Source organism: Emys orbicularis, chromosome 3, assembly GCF_028017835.1.
Source record: "Emys orbicularis isolate rEmyOrb1 chromosome 3, rEmyOrb1.hap1, whole genome shotgun sequence".
NCBI classification, from domain to species: domain Eukaryota; kingdom Metazoa; phylum Chordata; order Testudines; family Emydidae; genus Emys; species Emys orbicularis.
In genome coordinates, this window is record NC_088685.1 from 68,261,909 (window position 1) to 68,274,538 (window position 12,630).

Genomic DNA, 12,630 nt, shown 5'->3' on the forward strand with positions numbered 1-12,630 from the left:
CCAGTAGCCTGCCCACAAGCACAGGCCTCACCCTGGCTTCCATCAGACTAGTTACTCCCTGTAGGATGACACCATCAGCCTTTCTAGTCCTGAGCCTCCTCAAATCCATCCTTCCTGAGTTCTTAACTACCAGACACTTGGACTTTCCCCCTCTGGTTTGTCACCACCAAAGGTGTGAAACTAGCCCCCCAGTTATCAGTTCACTTGGGCCCCCACACTCCACAGAGCTTGCATAACAAACCCTGCTTGGGGTAAAAATAAACAAAAGGTTTATTTAATAGAAAAAGATTCAGAGATGAAATGATAAGGGAGAGCAAACATACAAGTTATACAGTAAATAAACTGACGAAACTTCAGGCTTTACACTTCTATATTAGATAAAATCCCTTTTCTAATACAAGTTGCCTATTGCCTTTGAACAGTTTCCCAGCTTACACCCTAGCCAGGGGGAGGATCCAGTATTCAGACAGCCTACCACCTTTGAGACTGTCCCTCAAGTTCTGGAAGAAAACTCCAGTTTTAAGTCTCCTATTTAAAAGGCTCTTTTCCCTTTCTCCTGGCATGGAGACTCGTGGTTTTGGGCAAACATCTGACTTAGTAGGTGCCACTCCCTGTCTAATAACTCACTGTCCTACTGTGAAGTGGAGCCAGAGTTTTAGCCCAGATTTCTTTCCCATCCTGTGGTATTTTCAGGTAGTGACTGTCTTGGCAGTCAGCCTTTAGGGGTGGAAGAGGTAAGTATGTCATGGAAATCATTAGCTCTAAAATGCATCAGAGTGGATTTATTTTAAATCAGTGATTTATATCACCAGTTTTAACCATGATTTAAATTAGCAAGTAAGAAACCTTGATTTAATTAATCAATTTTAATCTTGTTTTGCATTTGTACTTTTAGTTATTTTCCAAAAGAAAAGTTGATTCTCATTGGTTGGTAACCATCTAAACATGTTGAATTGCAACTAAATTTGTGCTTCTTTTTGCGAACCAGGAGGATACATTATATCTATATACATTTTTTTTGTTTTCATCAAAAAGTTTAGTAGCAATTGGACATCTAACTTAATGAACGCCAGTGAAAATGAGGTAGGATCAGAGGCTAAAATAGGGAAAAAACAAGTTAAAAATTACTTAGACAAGTTAGATGTTTTCAGGTCCCCAGGTCCTGATGAAATACAGCCTGGAATCAAGGAGCTGATTGAAGCGATATCTCCGCCATTAGTGGTTATCTTTGAAAAGTCATGTAAGATAGGTGAGATTCCAGAGGATGGGAAAAGGGCAAATATAGTGCCCATCTATGAAAAGGGAAATAAGAACAACCCGGGGAATTACAGACCAGTCAGCTTACCTTCTGTACCTGGAAAGATAATGGAGCAAATAATTAAGCAATCAGTTTGCAGACACCTAGAAGATAATAAGGTGATAAGTAACAGTCAGCTTGGATTTGTCAAGAACAAATCATGTCAAACCAACCTAATAGTTTTCTTTGACAGGGTAACAAGCCTTGTGGATAGCGGGGAAGCAGTAGCTGTGGTATATCTTGACTTTAGTAAAGCTTTTGATACTGTATCACATAACCTTCTTATAAGCAAACTAGGGAAATACAACCTAGATGGAGCTACTCTAAGGTGGGTGCATAACTGGTTGGAAAACTGTCCCCAGAAAGTAGTTATTAGTGGTTCACAGTCAAGTTGGAAGGGCATATCGAGTGGGGTCCTGCAGGGACCACTTCTGGGTCCAATTCTGTTCAATGTCTTCATCAATGATTTAGATAATTGCATAGCGAGTACATTTATAAAGTTTGCGGACGATACCAAGCTGGGAGGGGTTGCAAGTGCTTTGGAGGATAGGATTGTAATTCAAAATGATCTGGACAAACCGGAGAGATGGTCTGAAGTAAATAGGATGAAATTCAATAAGGACAAATGCAAAGTACTCCACTTTGGAAGGAACAGTCAGTTGCACCCATACAAAATGGGAAATGACTGCCTAGGAAGAAGTACAGTGGAAAGGGATCTGGGGGTCATAGTGGATCACAAGCTAAATATGAATCAACAGTGTAACACTGTTGCAAAAAAAGCAAACATCATTCTGAGATGTATTAGCAGGAGTGTTGTAAGCAAGACACAAGAAGTAATTCTTCTGCTCTACTCCGCGCTGATTAGGCCTCAGCTGGAGTACAGGCAGTCCTCGACTTTACGACATTCGACTTATGACAAACAGCACTTAGGACGTTTCTGAATTGACACACTGATTCAACTTACGACAATTGGTATCGACTTTACGACACTCAGTCCCACCATGGAGTGGATTGCGGTTCTGAGTTACAACGTTTTGAGAAGAACAATAAAAATGATTAAAGACTTAGAAAACATGACCTATGAGGGAAGATTGAAAAAATTAAGTTTGTTTAGTCTGGAGAAGAGAAGACTGAGGGGGGACATAACAGTTGTCAAGTACATAACAGGTTGTTACAAGGAGAATAGGACAAGAAGCAAGGGCTTAAATTGCAGCAAGGGCAGTTTAGGTTGGACATTAGGAAAAACTTCCTAACTGTCAGGGTAGTTAAGCACTGGAATAAATTGCCACGGGGGGTTGTGGAATCTCTAAGATTTTTAAGAGCAGGTTAGACAAACACCTGTCAGGGATGGTTAGATAATACTTGGTCCTGCTATGTGTGCAGGGGACTGGACTAGAAGACCTTTCGAGCTCCCTTCTAATTCTACAATTCTATGATTGATTTAAATAATTACATAGTTTAACTGACATTTATTCATATTCTTAATTTTTATGTTAGAAAATGGTGAATGATGCATTTCTTGCTAGGTGATTAATTTTTTACTTGAGATTTGTGTCAAGCTCCATTTGGATGGAAATTCAAAGTCAATTAAAAATGCACAAGAACAGCGTTGTAAAATTGTGTTTATTAATTAAAATATGCTGGATACATAAGGAAAAAGAGTTTATCAGAAATGTTTCAAAACACGTTTTGCATGCAAAACTAACCGATTTATTAAAGAAAAGAAGTATGGAATGGATTGTTTCTGGCCACTGTGTGGTTCAAGATTTAGAACTAGTAAAGCTCAGCTATAAATAAACACTGTGTGTAAGAGGAAGTGGAAAACATCTTTTTCAGCTCCCAGCAGGGCCGCCCAGAGGGTGGGGCAATTTGCCCCAGGCCCCACAGGGGCTCCCACGAGAATATAGTATTCTATGGTATTGCAACTTTTTTTTAATGGAAGGGGCCCCCAAAATTGCTTTGCCCCAGGCCCCCTGAATCCTCTGGGCGGCCCTGGCTCCCAGTTGATTTCTCAACTTTGAATGAACTAGTCATTCAACTGAACTAATTGAATAAAGTGAAATGAAGAAAATATTCTTTCTATACCTGCAGGAGATTACTGCTGTCAAAAGATGGTTTAGCACTTCAAGAAACTCTGGTTCTAGGTGCTAAGCCAATAAATTCCACCAGTTCAGTAGTTTGACTTTCTATAAAATTAGGCAGCAAACATATCTATGATTTTATCTACCCTGAGCTACACTGATAGTGCTAGAGATGTCTGTATGGAAGCAATATATTTACATTTCCTCCTGTTTTGCAGGTTTGAGGTTCAATTTATTCTCTCAGAGCCAAAAAATGAAGGGACTGGCAAACAGGGAAAAATTTCTTCATCTCTCCTTTCTGAGTTTGTGAAAAGAAGCAAAAAAGACTCCAAAGTACTTATTTGTGTCTGCGGTCCAGCACCTTTCACAGAGCAAGGAATACAGTGAGTGTAAAAATAATTATTCCTGTGCCTGAGGTGAACTATATAATTTTACCCCCTTTTAGAATTTCTAAAATGGTACTTTGAATTTTCCTTATATGCGAGTAAAACCATTTTTGTAAATGTTTGTGTTTATTAAGCAATAGATAATTACAAAAGGATAGAATACAATCATATGGAAAATCTTGTTTTTTAAACTAATGTTGCATACTATGTGCCATTCTTTTTATGTAATATAGGTTACTAAAATTTTATGACCATATTAGCTTAAAACTTACAGAAACATCCATTCATGCAAATATTAACTACAGCCCAAGTTTCACCAAGTTGTTAAAGCTTTTACTCTTAGCAAAATATCACTTTCCAGTTATTTTTGTAGCTACGTCACACGTTTTGATAGATCTAAGTTTTGTTTGAGAATTTTGAAACTCATCACTTTTTCCAAATGGGATTATGTTTCTGATATACTGGAATTTCTGAAAAGAGCTGTCTAAGTGGTGCCAATTTATGATAGTGTCAGCTGAGTCAGAATTGAATTTGAAGAAGTTCTATTAAAATCCTGTAGAAACATGAAAGCTTTCAGTGTGTTGCCGGCACAGAGGGCCCGAGGCAAAGCAACAGCGGGGTTCGTTGCCCGGTGTGCTTCGCGCCAATAAACACACCAGGGGGAGAAGCAAACGAAGTTTATTTGGGATCCCAAAGCGGTGCTAGGAGACAGGCACGTCTCAGATCAAGCACACTAACAGAAACAGTTTTTCTTCTTTTATACATTTTGCAGTTAAGCCTCACCCCCCCCTTCCCCTCTCTTCCTCCCTCTCTACCCCTCCCTTCCCTGGTAACAGTTACTAAGCAAATAACGATTACATTTAAGCAGTTAAGTCATTCTTGGCAGCTATAAGCCTAGCTTGTTAGTGACTTCTTTAAACCGTTATCTTGTCCTTTTTCCCTTCAGCCAGAAACATGCAGGCCTCATTATTACCGCTTGAGCAGAGGGTTGCACACAGATAACTGGTTGCTTACATATTCCAATTGCACCTGGCTTTTGAGGTTGATTAGAGTTTAAACATGGAAGGATAGAGTTTGGTTCACTTAGGCCTAGTGCAGGAAGGCTTTATTGACACTTAGTGGCCTTCCACCCTCCCGAGTTACCTAGGGTGATGCCTAGTGACGTCAACAAGTGCATTTATATTCATTATATAGCTATTCTAAAAACCTATGGAATATAAAAAAGAAAAGATGCAAGGAAAACAAGCACATCCATCCTCAAAACAGTGGGCCAAATATCAACGCTGGATACATCTGTTGAAGTCAGAGCAGTTTCATAGATCTAAAAATATTTAATCTGACCAATATATTTTATCTCTGTGTTTTTTTTTTTTTTTTTTAAGATTTCAGTGGGAACTAAATCTGAGATACTTCAAAATATTACACATTCTTGGTTTTTTTAGAAATTGATATAGCATCATATTAAGTATTTTTATGCAGTGTGTATGAATTTCTGTATGGACATGGAGTTTGCTCTCAATGTATTTGCATAGCCAGACTGATTTCAGAAGGTCGTCTTCTGGAAAAAGAGAGACACTGTTGCTGAACTGCAAACTGTTTAGCTTTACTGTTCTGCAATTCATGTTTCCTTACATGCGAAGTAACAAATTTGATTACTGATTTTCAGGTTTCTGCAGGATCTTGGATATTCCAAAGAAGAGGTCCATAGTTTTACTGCATAAAACAATATGAGGATATGACTGTTTAATTCATCAATCTTCTTTATTTACATTCATAAATAAGTTTAAATTCTTAAAAAGAAAAATATTTTGTACGCATTAAAATTTGACTCTTGGTATCAAAATATTTCTTGAATGGTATATGCATTTGGGGCAAAGGAATTTTATACTGTTTTCTTGCTTTTGTATTTTTGCTAATACTTACAGTTCAGCTAGGATATTAATTTATTGCAGAGGCAAGTAAATGTGAACAGTACATATTAGATATTTAATTTTGTTAGCCTAGAACTCTTTCCTCATAGCTCTGATTTATTACCATCCTAAGTACTGATTATATAGATTTTTACTTGAAACACTTTTATTTACTGTAAAATGTCTTAGCAATACTGTCTGAATTTATATATTGCACTGTTAACTCAGGTAAATGATCACTTACACTATGTTCTTATTGGTATCATGAAACCGTGTTTTACTTTTAAGTGATCAAAACATGTTCTTGTCCTTGTACATAATATTGATAAATAAGGTGCTCATATGTATGGCAAACTATGAGTAAAGATGCACTAAGTAATAAAAAGGTAAATATTGGATACTTGTTAAAATGCACACGGTGAGTGGAGTATCACTGTCATATATGATAAAGTGGAAGGCAGATGGGAAGGATGATCCGGTGGGCAGGGCACTAGCCTAGGATTTGGAGACCTGGGTCCAAGTTCATGCTGCACCACAGAATTCCTGCATTTAGCCACAGTTCCTCATTTCTAAAATGAGTATAATAGCACTTCCTTGCTTCACCACTGGTGTGAGGATAAATACATCCGATTGTAAGATGCTCTGATACTACAGTGATGGGGGAAGTATAAAAGTACCTTAGATTATGACCCAGATTGCAATACGTTAGATTGTTTGGGTCTGTGCCTCTGATCTCCAGTTATTCAAGGTTAAATATTGGGTGATTTGACCATAATTTACTACAGAGTGATATTTTGAAAAGACAGCAGAGATAATCAGCAAAACTGTTTACTTTTGCTTGGTTTTAGGATTATGTGGAGCCCCAGCTATTGCAAGTAATATTGCCCATACACAACATTCCCTTGTGGCTTTTAGTATTGTTGACATGCTACTTTACAAATCTGAATGGCTATATCTGTCCTGCTTCAAAATCCTTGTTAACACCAGGCTTGCAATGGAAGCATCCTTGATTCAGCACATGTAAAAGGAGCGTTAGGGTGACAGTAACCACTTTTGTCAAAAGCTGAAACTGATATGTGCCAGTAACTGGCTATCCCAAATTGAACCATCTGAGACAAATGAAAACAGTCAGTTTGATAGTACTCTTTCTTTACACAAAAAGGCTATAAGTGGAAATGACAATATTATTACACTGTGTTTCCTAGCAGAAGATAGGTTTTTGGACCATCTTGACAGGTTGTCACTGAAAACTTTTACAGTTCTGACCGACTCTACTAGCAGAATGCTTCAGACATTTTCTAATTATAGAATTAATGGTCCCTCGGCTGGCTTAACAGTTCCTCCATGTAGCTTGATAGCTGGTGTTTGAAATAGAGTATACCTTTTAGAAAGACCTCCAGTTTTGATTTAGGCCTGGTCTGCATGGAAAAGTTTCATCGGCATAGCTACATTGCTCAGGGGGTGTGAAAAAGCCACACCTCCACCTGATGTAGCTATGCCTACAAAAACCCCAGTATAGACACAGCTATGTTGACAGAAGAGGGCTTAGGTCAATGTAGCTAACTTTTTGGTGGGAGATGGGGTTCCTACACTGACAAAAAAATGCCTTCTGTTTGGTAACCTGCGTCTGCACTATGGGGCTGTGCTGACACTGTTAGGCCGATGTAATCTCCGAAGTGTAGACACACCCTTAGATTCAAAGCAGATGGATTCTCTGGATTCTCCCCCCCCCCCCCCTTTTTAACACCCTCATGTGGATTGCTTTTCTTGCTACATTAACTTAAAGCTTAAAAAACCCAACAGCCAACTTTACATCATTAAGGCCTGGGAATATGTAAATATTTAATATGTAATCGTTTATTTGAGCCATGATACTGCTTTGCTTTGAAATTATTAGCATATTATTAAATGTAAGTTTAATGGCAAATCTCTTAAAAGGGCTGTGGTTGAAAACACAATTAATAATTCTCTCCAAGTTGTGAATATTTTACTACCCCAGTATTCAGGATGGCAGTTAGTAACACATGATTTGGGAGGGAGAGAAATTCATTAATATATGAACAAATAATGCACTTGTTTATGTATTGAAACCAATACAAGAAACCGTGCTTCAGTTCTCTGAATATTCTGGTTCCTTCAGGGACTACTTAAAGTGGCCCTGAGAGTTCTACCCTTTTGTGCTTCTTTCTGGTGTATAAAAACCTTGTAGGTCTTCAGAAGATGGGTTTCTTTGGAGTGGGCTATAAAGAGCCCCAAGGTTCTGTTGTTTAGCTGAACTCCTGTGTACCGTGGAAGAGAGGAGTAGCTTCTCAGTTTGACTAGAGAGACAAACTACTCTACGTGCAAGAAGGAAACTGAGGTACCAGTTGGACCTGACAAAAAGAGAAGGTTCTTGTATACAGGGGTATTTGATGCCACGGTAAGTGTGTGAAGTAGTGTTTGTGGGGGCCTAAATTCAAATCCTAATGTAGGTTGCAAGCCTATGTCTGTAACTTCCTTTTCCCTGCACTCTGTTTTTATTTTCTTAGCAAAACTACAGTATAGTTTGGTATAGGACATAGGTGTTTCAGGTCACTACTGAGGTATGTTGTTTGTGGTATGTTGGAATTCACATGGTACCTGGATAAAGCGACTAACTTTAATCAATTACCTTCATTAAATTCATACTCATTTTTAAAGTCGCATTTTTTTATTCGTTCTAGCAACTAAGGATTTTTTCTGGAAAACTGTGTAATCTTAAGTATCAGGGGGTAGCCGTGTTAGTCTGTATTATCTACAAAAACAACAAGGAGTCTGGTGGCACCTTAAAGACTAACAGATTTATTTGGGCATAAGCTTTCATGGGTAAAATCTGAAGAAGTGAGGTTTTTACCCACGAAAGCTTATGCCCAAATAAATCTGGTAGTCTTTAAGGTGCCACCAGACTCCTTGTTGTTTGTGTAATCTTACTGTAGGATTGCCAGAATAGAGAGTAAGGACAGGGCCTGTGGCATGGATGGAGACGATCTCTGCCAAGGAGGTTCCTCTGGATCCCCAACAACAGCTTAGATCTGCTCCTGCCTGGTGGAATCCACAGGGGCAGGCAACAAAATAAGTGCTTCCTGCTGTCCTCCAGGGCAAATCCCCCCTGGAGTGAAGCAGCTGCTGTTGATGCACAAGAGTGAATGAAACCCTGAGTGAACAAAATGGGAAGTTTTGGTTTCTTTTTGGTTAATATTTCCGAATCAGGATCTACAGAATAATTCATACTTTTTCTGCATTCCTTGGACTGTCTGACAAGGTTGAGTTAATTCCCATTCTGTAATTTTCTTCTCCCTTAATGAACATAACAAAGATCAATTTAAGCTACAGCAGAGAAATGATCGTATATACAATGGTTCTTGATAGTGGTCCCTCTGTGCCCAATCTTAATAACTTTTCTTTGAATTTTCAAGCATTCTGGAGTTAGAACCAGGTAAATTTGCAAATTGACTTTCCTTATGGAAAGCTAAAAAGGTTGTTTCTTTACATTAGTAATTGGGGAGAATCAAATAGCCCAGATCTTAGTGTTTTGGGGATAAAAGGGAATACTCATCCCCTTGATCAATCAGTACCAGCAACCAAATACAAATCTGAAAGTTATTAGGTGTTAGTGGTCACAGTCTGTATATGTTTGGCATATACAACAGAGATATTTCTATGTGTTTCATTCTTTGGCTCTTAGATTTAAAATCTCTCCTTTTCTTTATATATAGTTGTTTTAAAAAAAAAAACAGGTCACCGCTTGGCAGAATTACTTCTATTTATAGCAGTGCCCTTAACAATCCTTTGAATCACATACTATCTGCTTTTTCAAATTTTCATAATTTTAGGTATTCAAAATGTATTAGCCAGTATTTCATGTCTCACTATGTTTCATATCTAGAAATATATTTGGAATTATATAAATAAAAAGAACATCTATCCAAGACTGTAGGTAATTCTACCATAAATTACGAAAACAAATACAAACAAGCAGTTGGTGGAATACAGGGCTCCCTGGCCCCTGCAAATGATTCTTCTCAGAAGCTTGCCAATTAAAGTCTTGTCTACTCTTCCTTCATCCCCACCATGACCACTTAAGGCTGTTAATCATTTCAGTCTGCCTTATCTTTCTTTTAAATATAATGTATTTTTCTTTGTGGAGTCTAATTTAATATCCAGATTTTTTTCCTTGTCAAAAATTAGAATGTTTTGTAAAACAGATTGTTGGGGGAAAAGATCCTTCCAAAGAACATTAGGCCAGCCCTTTGCACAATGTTGTGACAATAGTAGGGAGGAATTAGTTACATTTTGGTGTAGGAAACATGGTCAAGACCTATTTCACAGGACTACTTAAGAATTCTAAAACTGGCTCTGGCCTGGATCAGAGTGCTATTCTGATTCCCACTCAGTTATCTCATCTGACACTGTTGCTCATGTGCTTAAAGACTGAATTTCTGAACTGCCCTCTCCTGCTCCCTAAGTGGAAGGATGGTCCTTGGCTCTATTTCTACTTGTCCAAAGTCACCTTTGGTACAAAGTCTTATGATTAGATGAAGCACTGGGAACTGGTTCCCACAGCCTTACTGGGGATCGCTGGTCAAAGTAAGAAGAAGCCAAGGGTATTTGGAGGAGGAATAGTGAGTATAATTGCTCAGTTTTGGAAGAATGGGGCCTTGCTGGGTGTTACTTTCCAGAGGCCCCTTCCAACATCTGACTGTCTTTAGACAGAAGAAATAAAATATTAACTTTTAATTTGTGAAAATAGAGGTGATTTTGATAATTTGTAAATAATTTGTCAGAATACCTGGCACCTGTAGGTATCTATATTTCTGTGTCCTCAGCATTGCTAATGCCACCCCCTCAGAACTCAGACTGCTACTTCGAGGAGTGTCCCTGTGGGTGTTCCACTTTAGGTGTCTTGGCACCCTGTGCTTCTAGTCAGAGACTTGTGGTAGCAGTGCCCCGGTTGGCCGTGCATACGCAGCAGCCATCTCACACCGCTCCGAGCGGCTACCCTGCGTGCGCAGCCAACCGCCCCCCAGTTCCTTCTCTACCACCCTTGGTTTCAGTCGGAAGGACAGCAGCGCCCTTATCTACTCTCATATTCCTTTAATCTCTGCCCTTTTCTCAGTTAATTTTCCTCATTGTTTATCACTCCATTCATTTTCTTTTGTTTTCGCATTAAAAAAATAAAATAAATAAAAAAAACACCTTTCCCCTTTTTTCTCCCTGCCTCAGGCAGGTAGTCACTGAAGAGGCATTAGACTGGGACTATTCCCATTCTTTATTCAGCTAGCCTCTCGGACATGCCTGGCTCTCCAGGTTTCAAGCGCTGTCTGACCTGCAGACTCTCAATACCAGTGACAGACAGCCACTTGGAGTGCATCCGTTGCCTGGGGGAGACAAATGTTACCCCAAAGTGTCCCCACTGCAAGAAACTCACAGCACACAATATCTGCAAAATGGCTGCTGCTGGTTTATGAACCATTCCAGAGAATTCCACTTACTCTTCAAATTGTTAGGTAAGTCTCTCAAGAATTAACATTCTATTCTTGAATAGATAGAATCAGCAAGTTTCATCCCCTTTCTCCGCAGTGTGTGCTGGTGAGAATCTGTAGTTCAGTGTTACGCAGATTCCATTACTTAATGACTGCAGCCCATCCACATAGGTATAGAGATCACACACCTGTACCATTTCCTTAGTGATTCTCATTTGTATTCATTTAATAAGCTATTTGCCTATAATTAGGGCTATATTGAGTCAGTCTTTTTGCAGAAGCATACAGCTGCTTTTGTAGCTATCTCTTATGACTCTTCCATTAGCATAATAAGTGCCCATGACAAGGAATTTGTCTCTGCACTGTTCAGTTATTGAACAAAATGTATTGTAAATGAGTGTATTTGTGTCTAATTGAGTCATTGTGTGTTTTCCCCATAATTTCCTTTACATGTGATAAAACGATGTGTGGCATAATTATAAATTGGACAAGAACATGAGATTTTGATTCATTTTCTTCAGGATTTCCAGAGGAAGTACTTGATTAAGGTAAAGAGGATAATTGCATTGGCTGAGATGAAGTATGAAAGAGACATTTGAACTAGCATATTTATTTCTTTTAATGAAGCTATACAGCCACTTGCCTATCTGTGTATGCAAATAGATTGAAGGGATTAATAGAAGGTGGAGATGTATGCTTTAGAGAACTTCTAGAAATTATAATTGCTAATTGATACATGCACTGCTCTATATAAAATAAATAACCAGACATTTGTGTAAATAATGTTATATGTATAAGAAACTACAAACAGTTGGTAAAAGGAAAAGTTATACAAAACCAAAATTCTAGTGTGTCTGGATGAAAGAGTTTTGCTTACCTAAAAATATTTGAAGGGATTTGTCAGAGATATTAGAGGTGGGTGCTGACAACTATAAAGTCACACAAATATTAGGATGAACTAAATGGTTTTCTCCATCTCTGTCATCCTGAAAATGCAGGGATTTTCCTGTGTAATATACTGTATACTTTATATGATATGTAAACAAAAAAGAGGGAGAGGGCATGCTTATGACAGTCCAGTGCATTACGAGTAGGAGTAAAAGGATGATATCAGACAGCTGGATATTGTGACTGAATATGTGGAAATGTTCTCTAACAGTGAGCTCTGTTGATGAAATGTTTACCCTGGATAAGTAGTGAAAGATCAATTGCTTGAATCTTTTTAAAACCTAAACTGGTCGTTGCAATGCAGATAATGGGACAAACTGAACTAATACATCTTTTCTATTCTCCAGTTCTGTGATAAAGAATTCTAACTTATGATTCATCACAAATCCAGTGAGTTTAAATTAAAAGTCAAAAGAGCAAATAACACTTGGGCAGCAAACGCACATTTTGCTTCCTAATTATGCTCTAATGAATCAATTTTGCTGTTTTGGTTTTTTGAACTGGGCA

The 12,630-nt window shown here is 38.3% G+C and overlaps 1 protein-coding gene across 1 annotated transcript in view; it reads left to right on the forward strand.

Moving 5' to 3' along the window:
- The window catches only part of LOC135876372 (cytochrome b5 reductase 4), an 80,576-nt gene extending 75,091 nt beyond the window's left edge, over positions 1–5,485 (forward strand). The window contains exons 15-16 of the mRNA XM_065401561.1: positions 3,597–3,761; positions 5,431–5,485. Of these exons, the coding sequence (XP_065257633.1) occupies positions 3,597–3,761; positions 5,431–5,485 (220 nt within the window). The remainder of the gene's footprint in view (positions 1–3,596; positions 3,762–5,430) is intronic.
- The last annotated feature ends 7,145 nt before the right edge of the window (positions 5,486–12,630 follow it).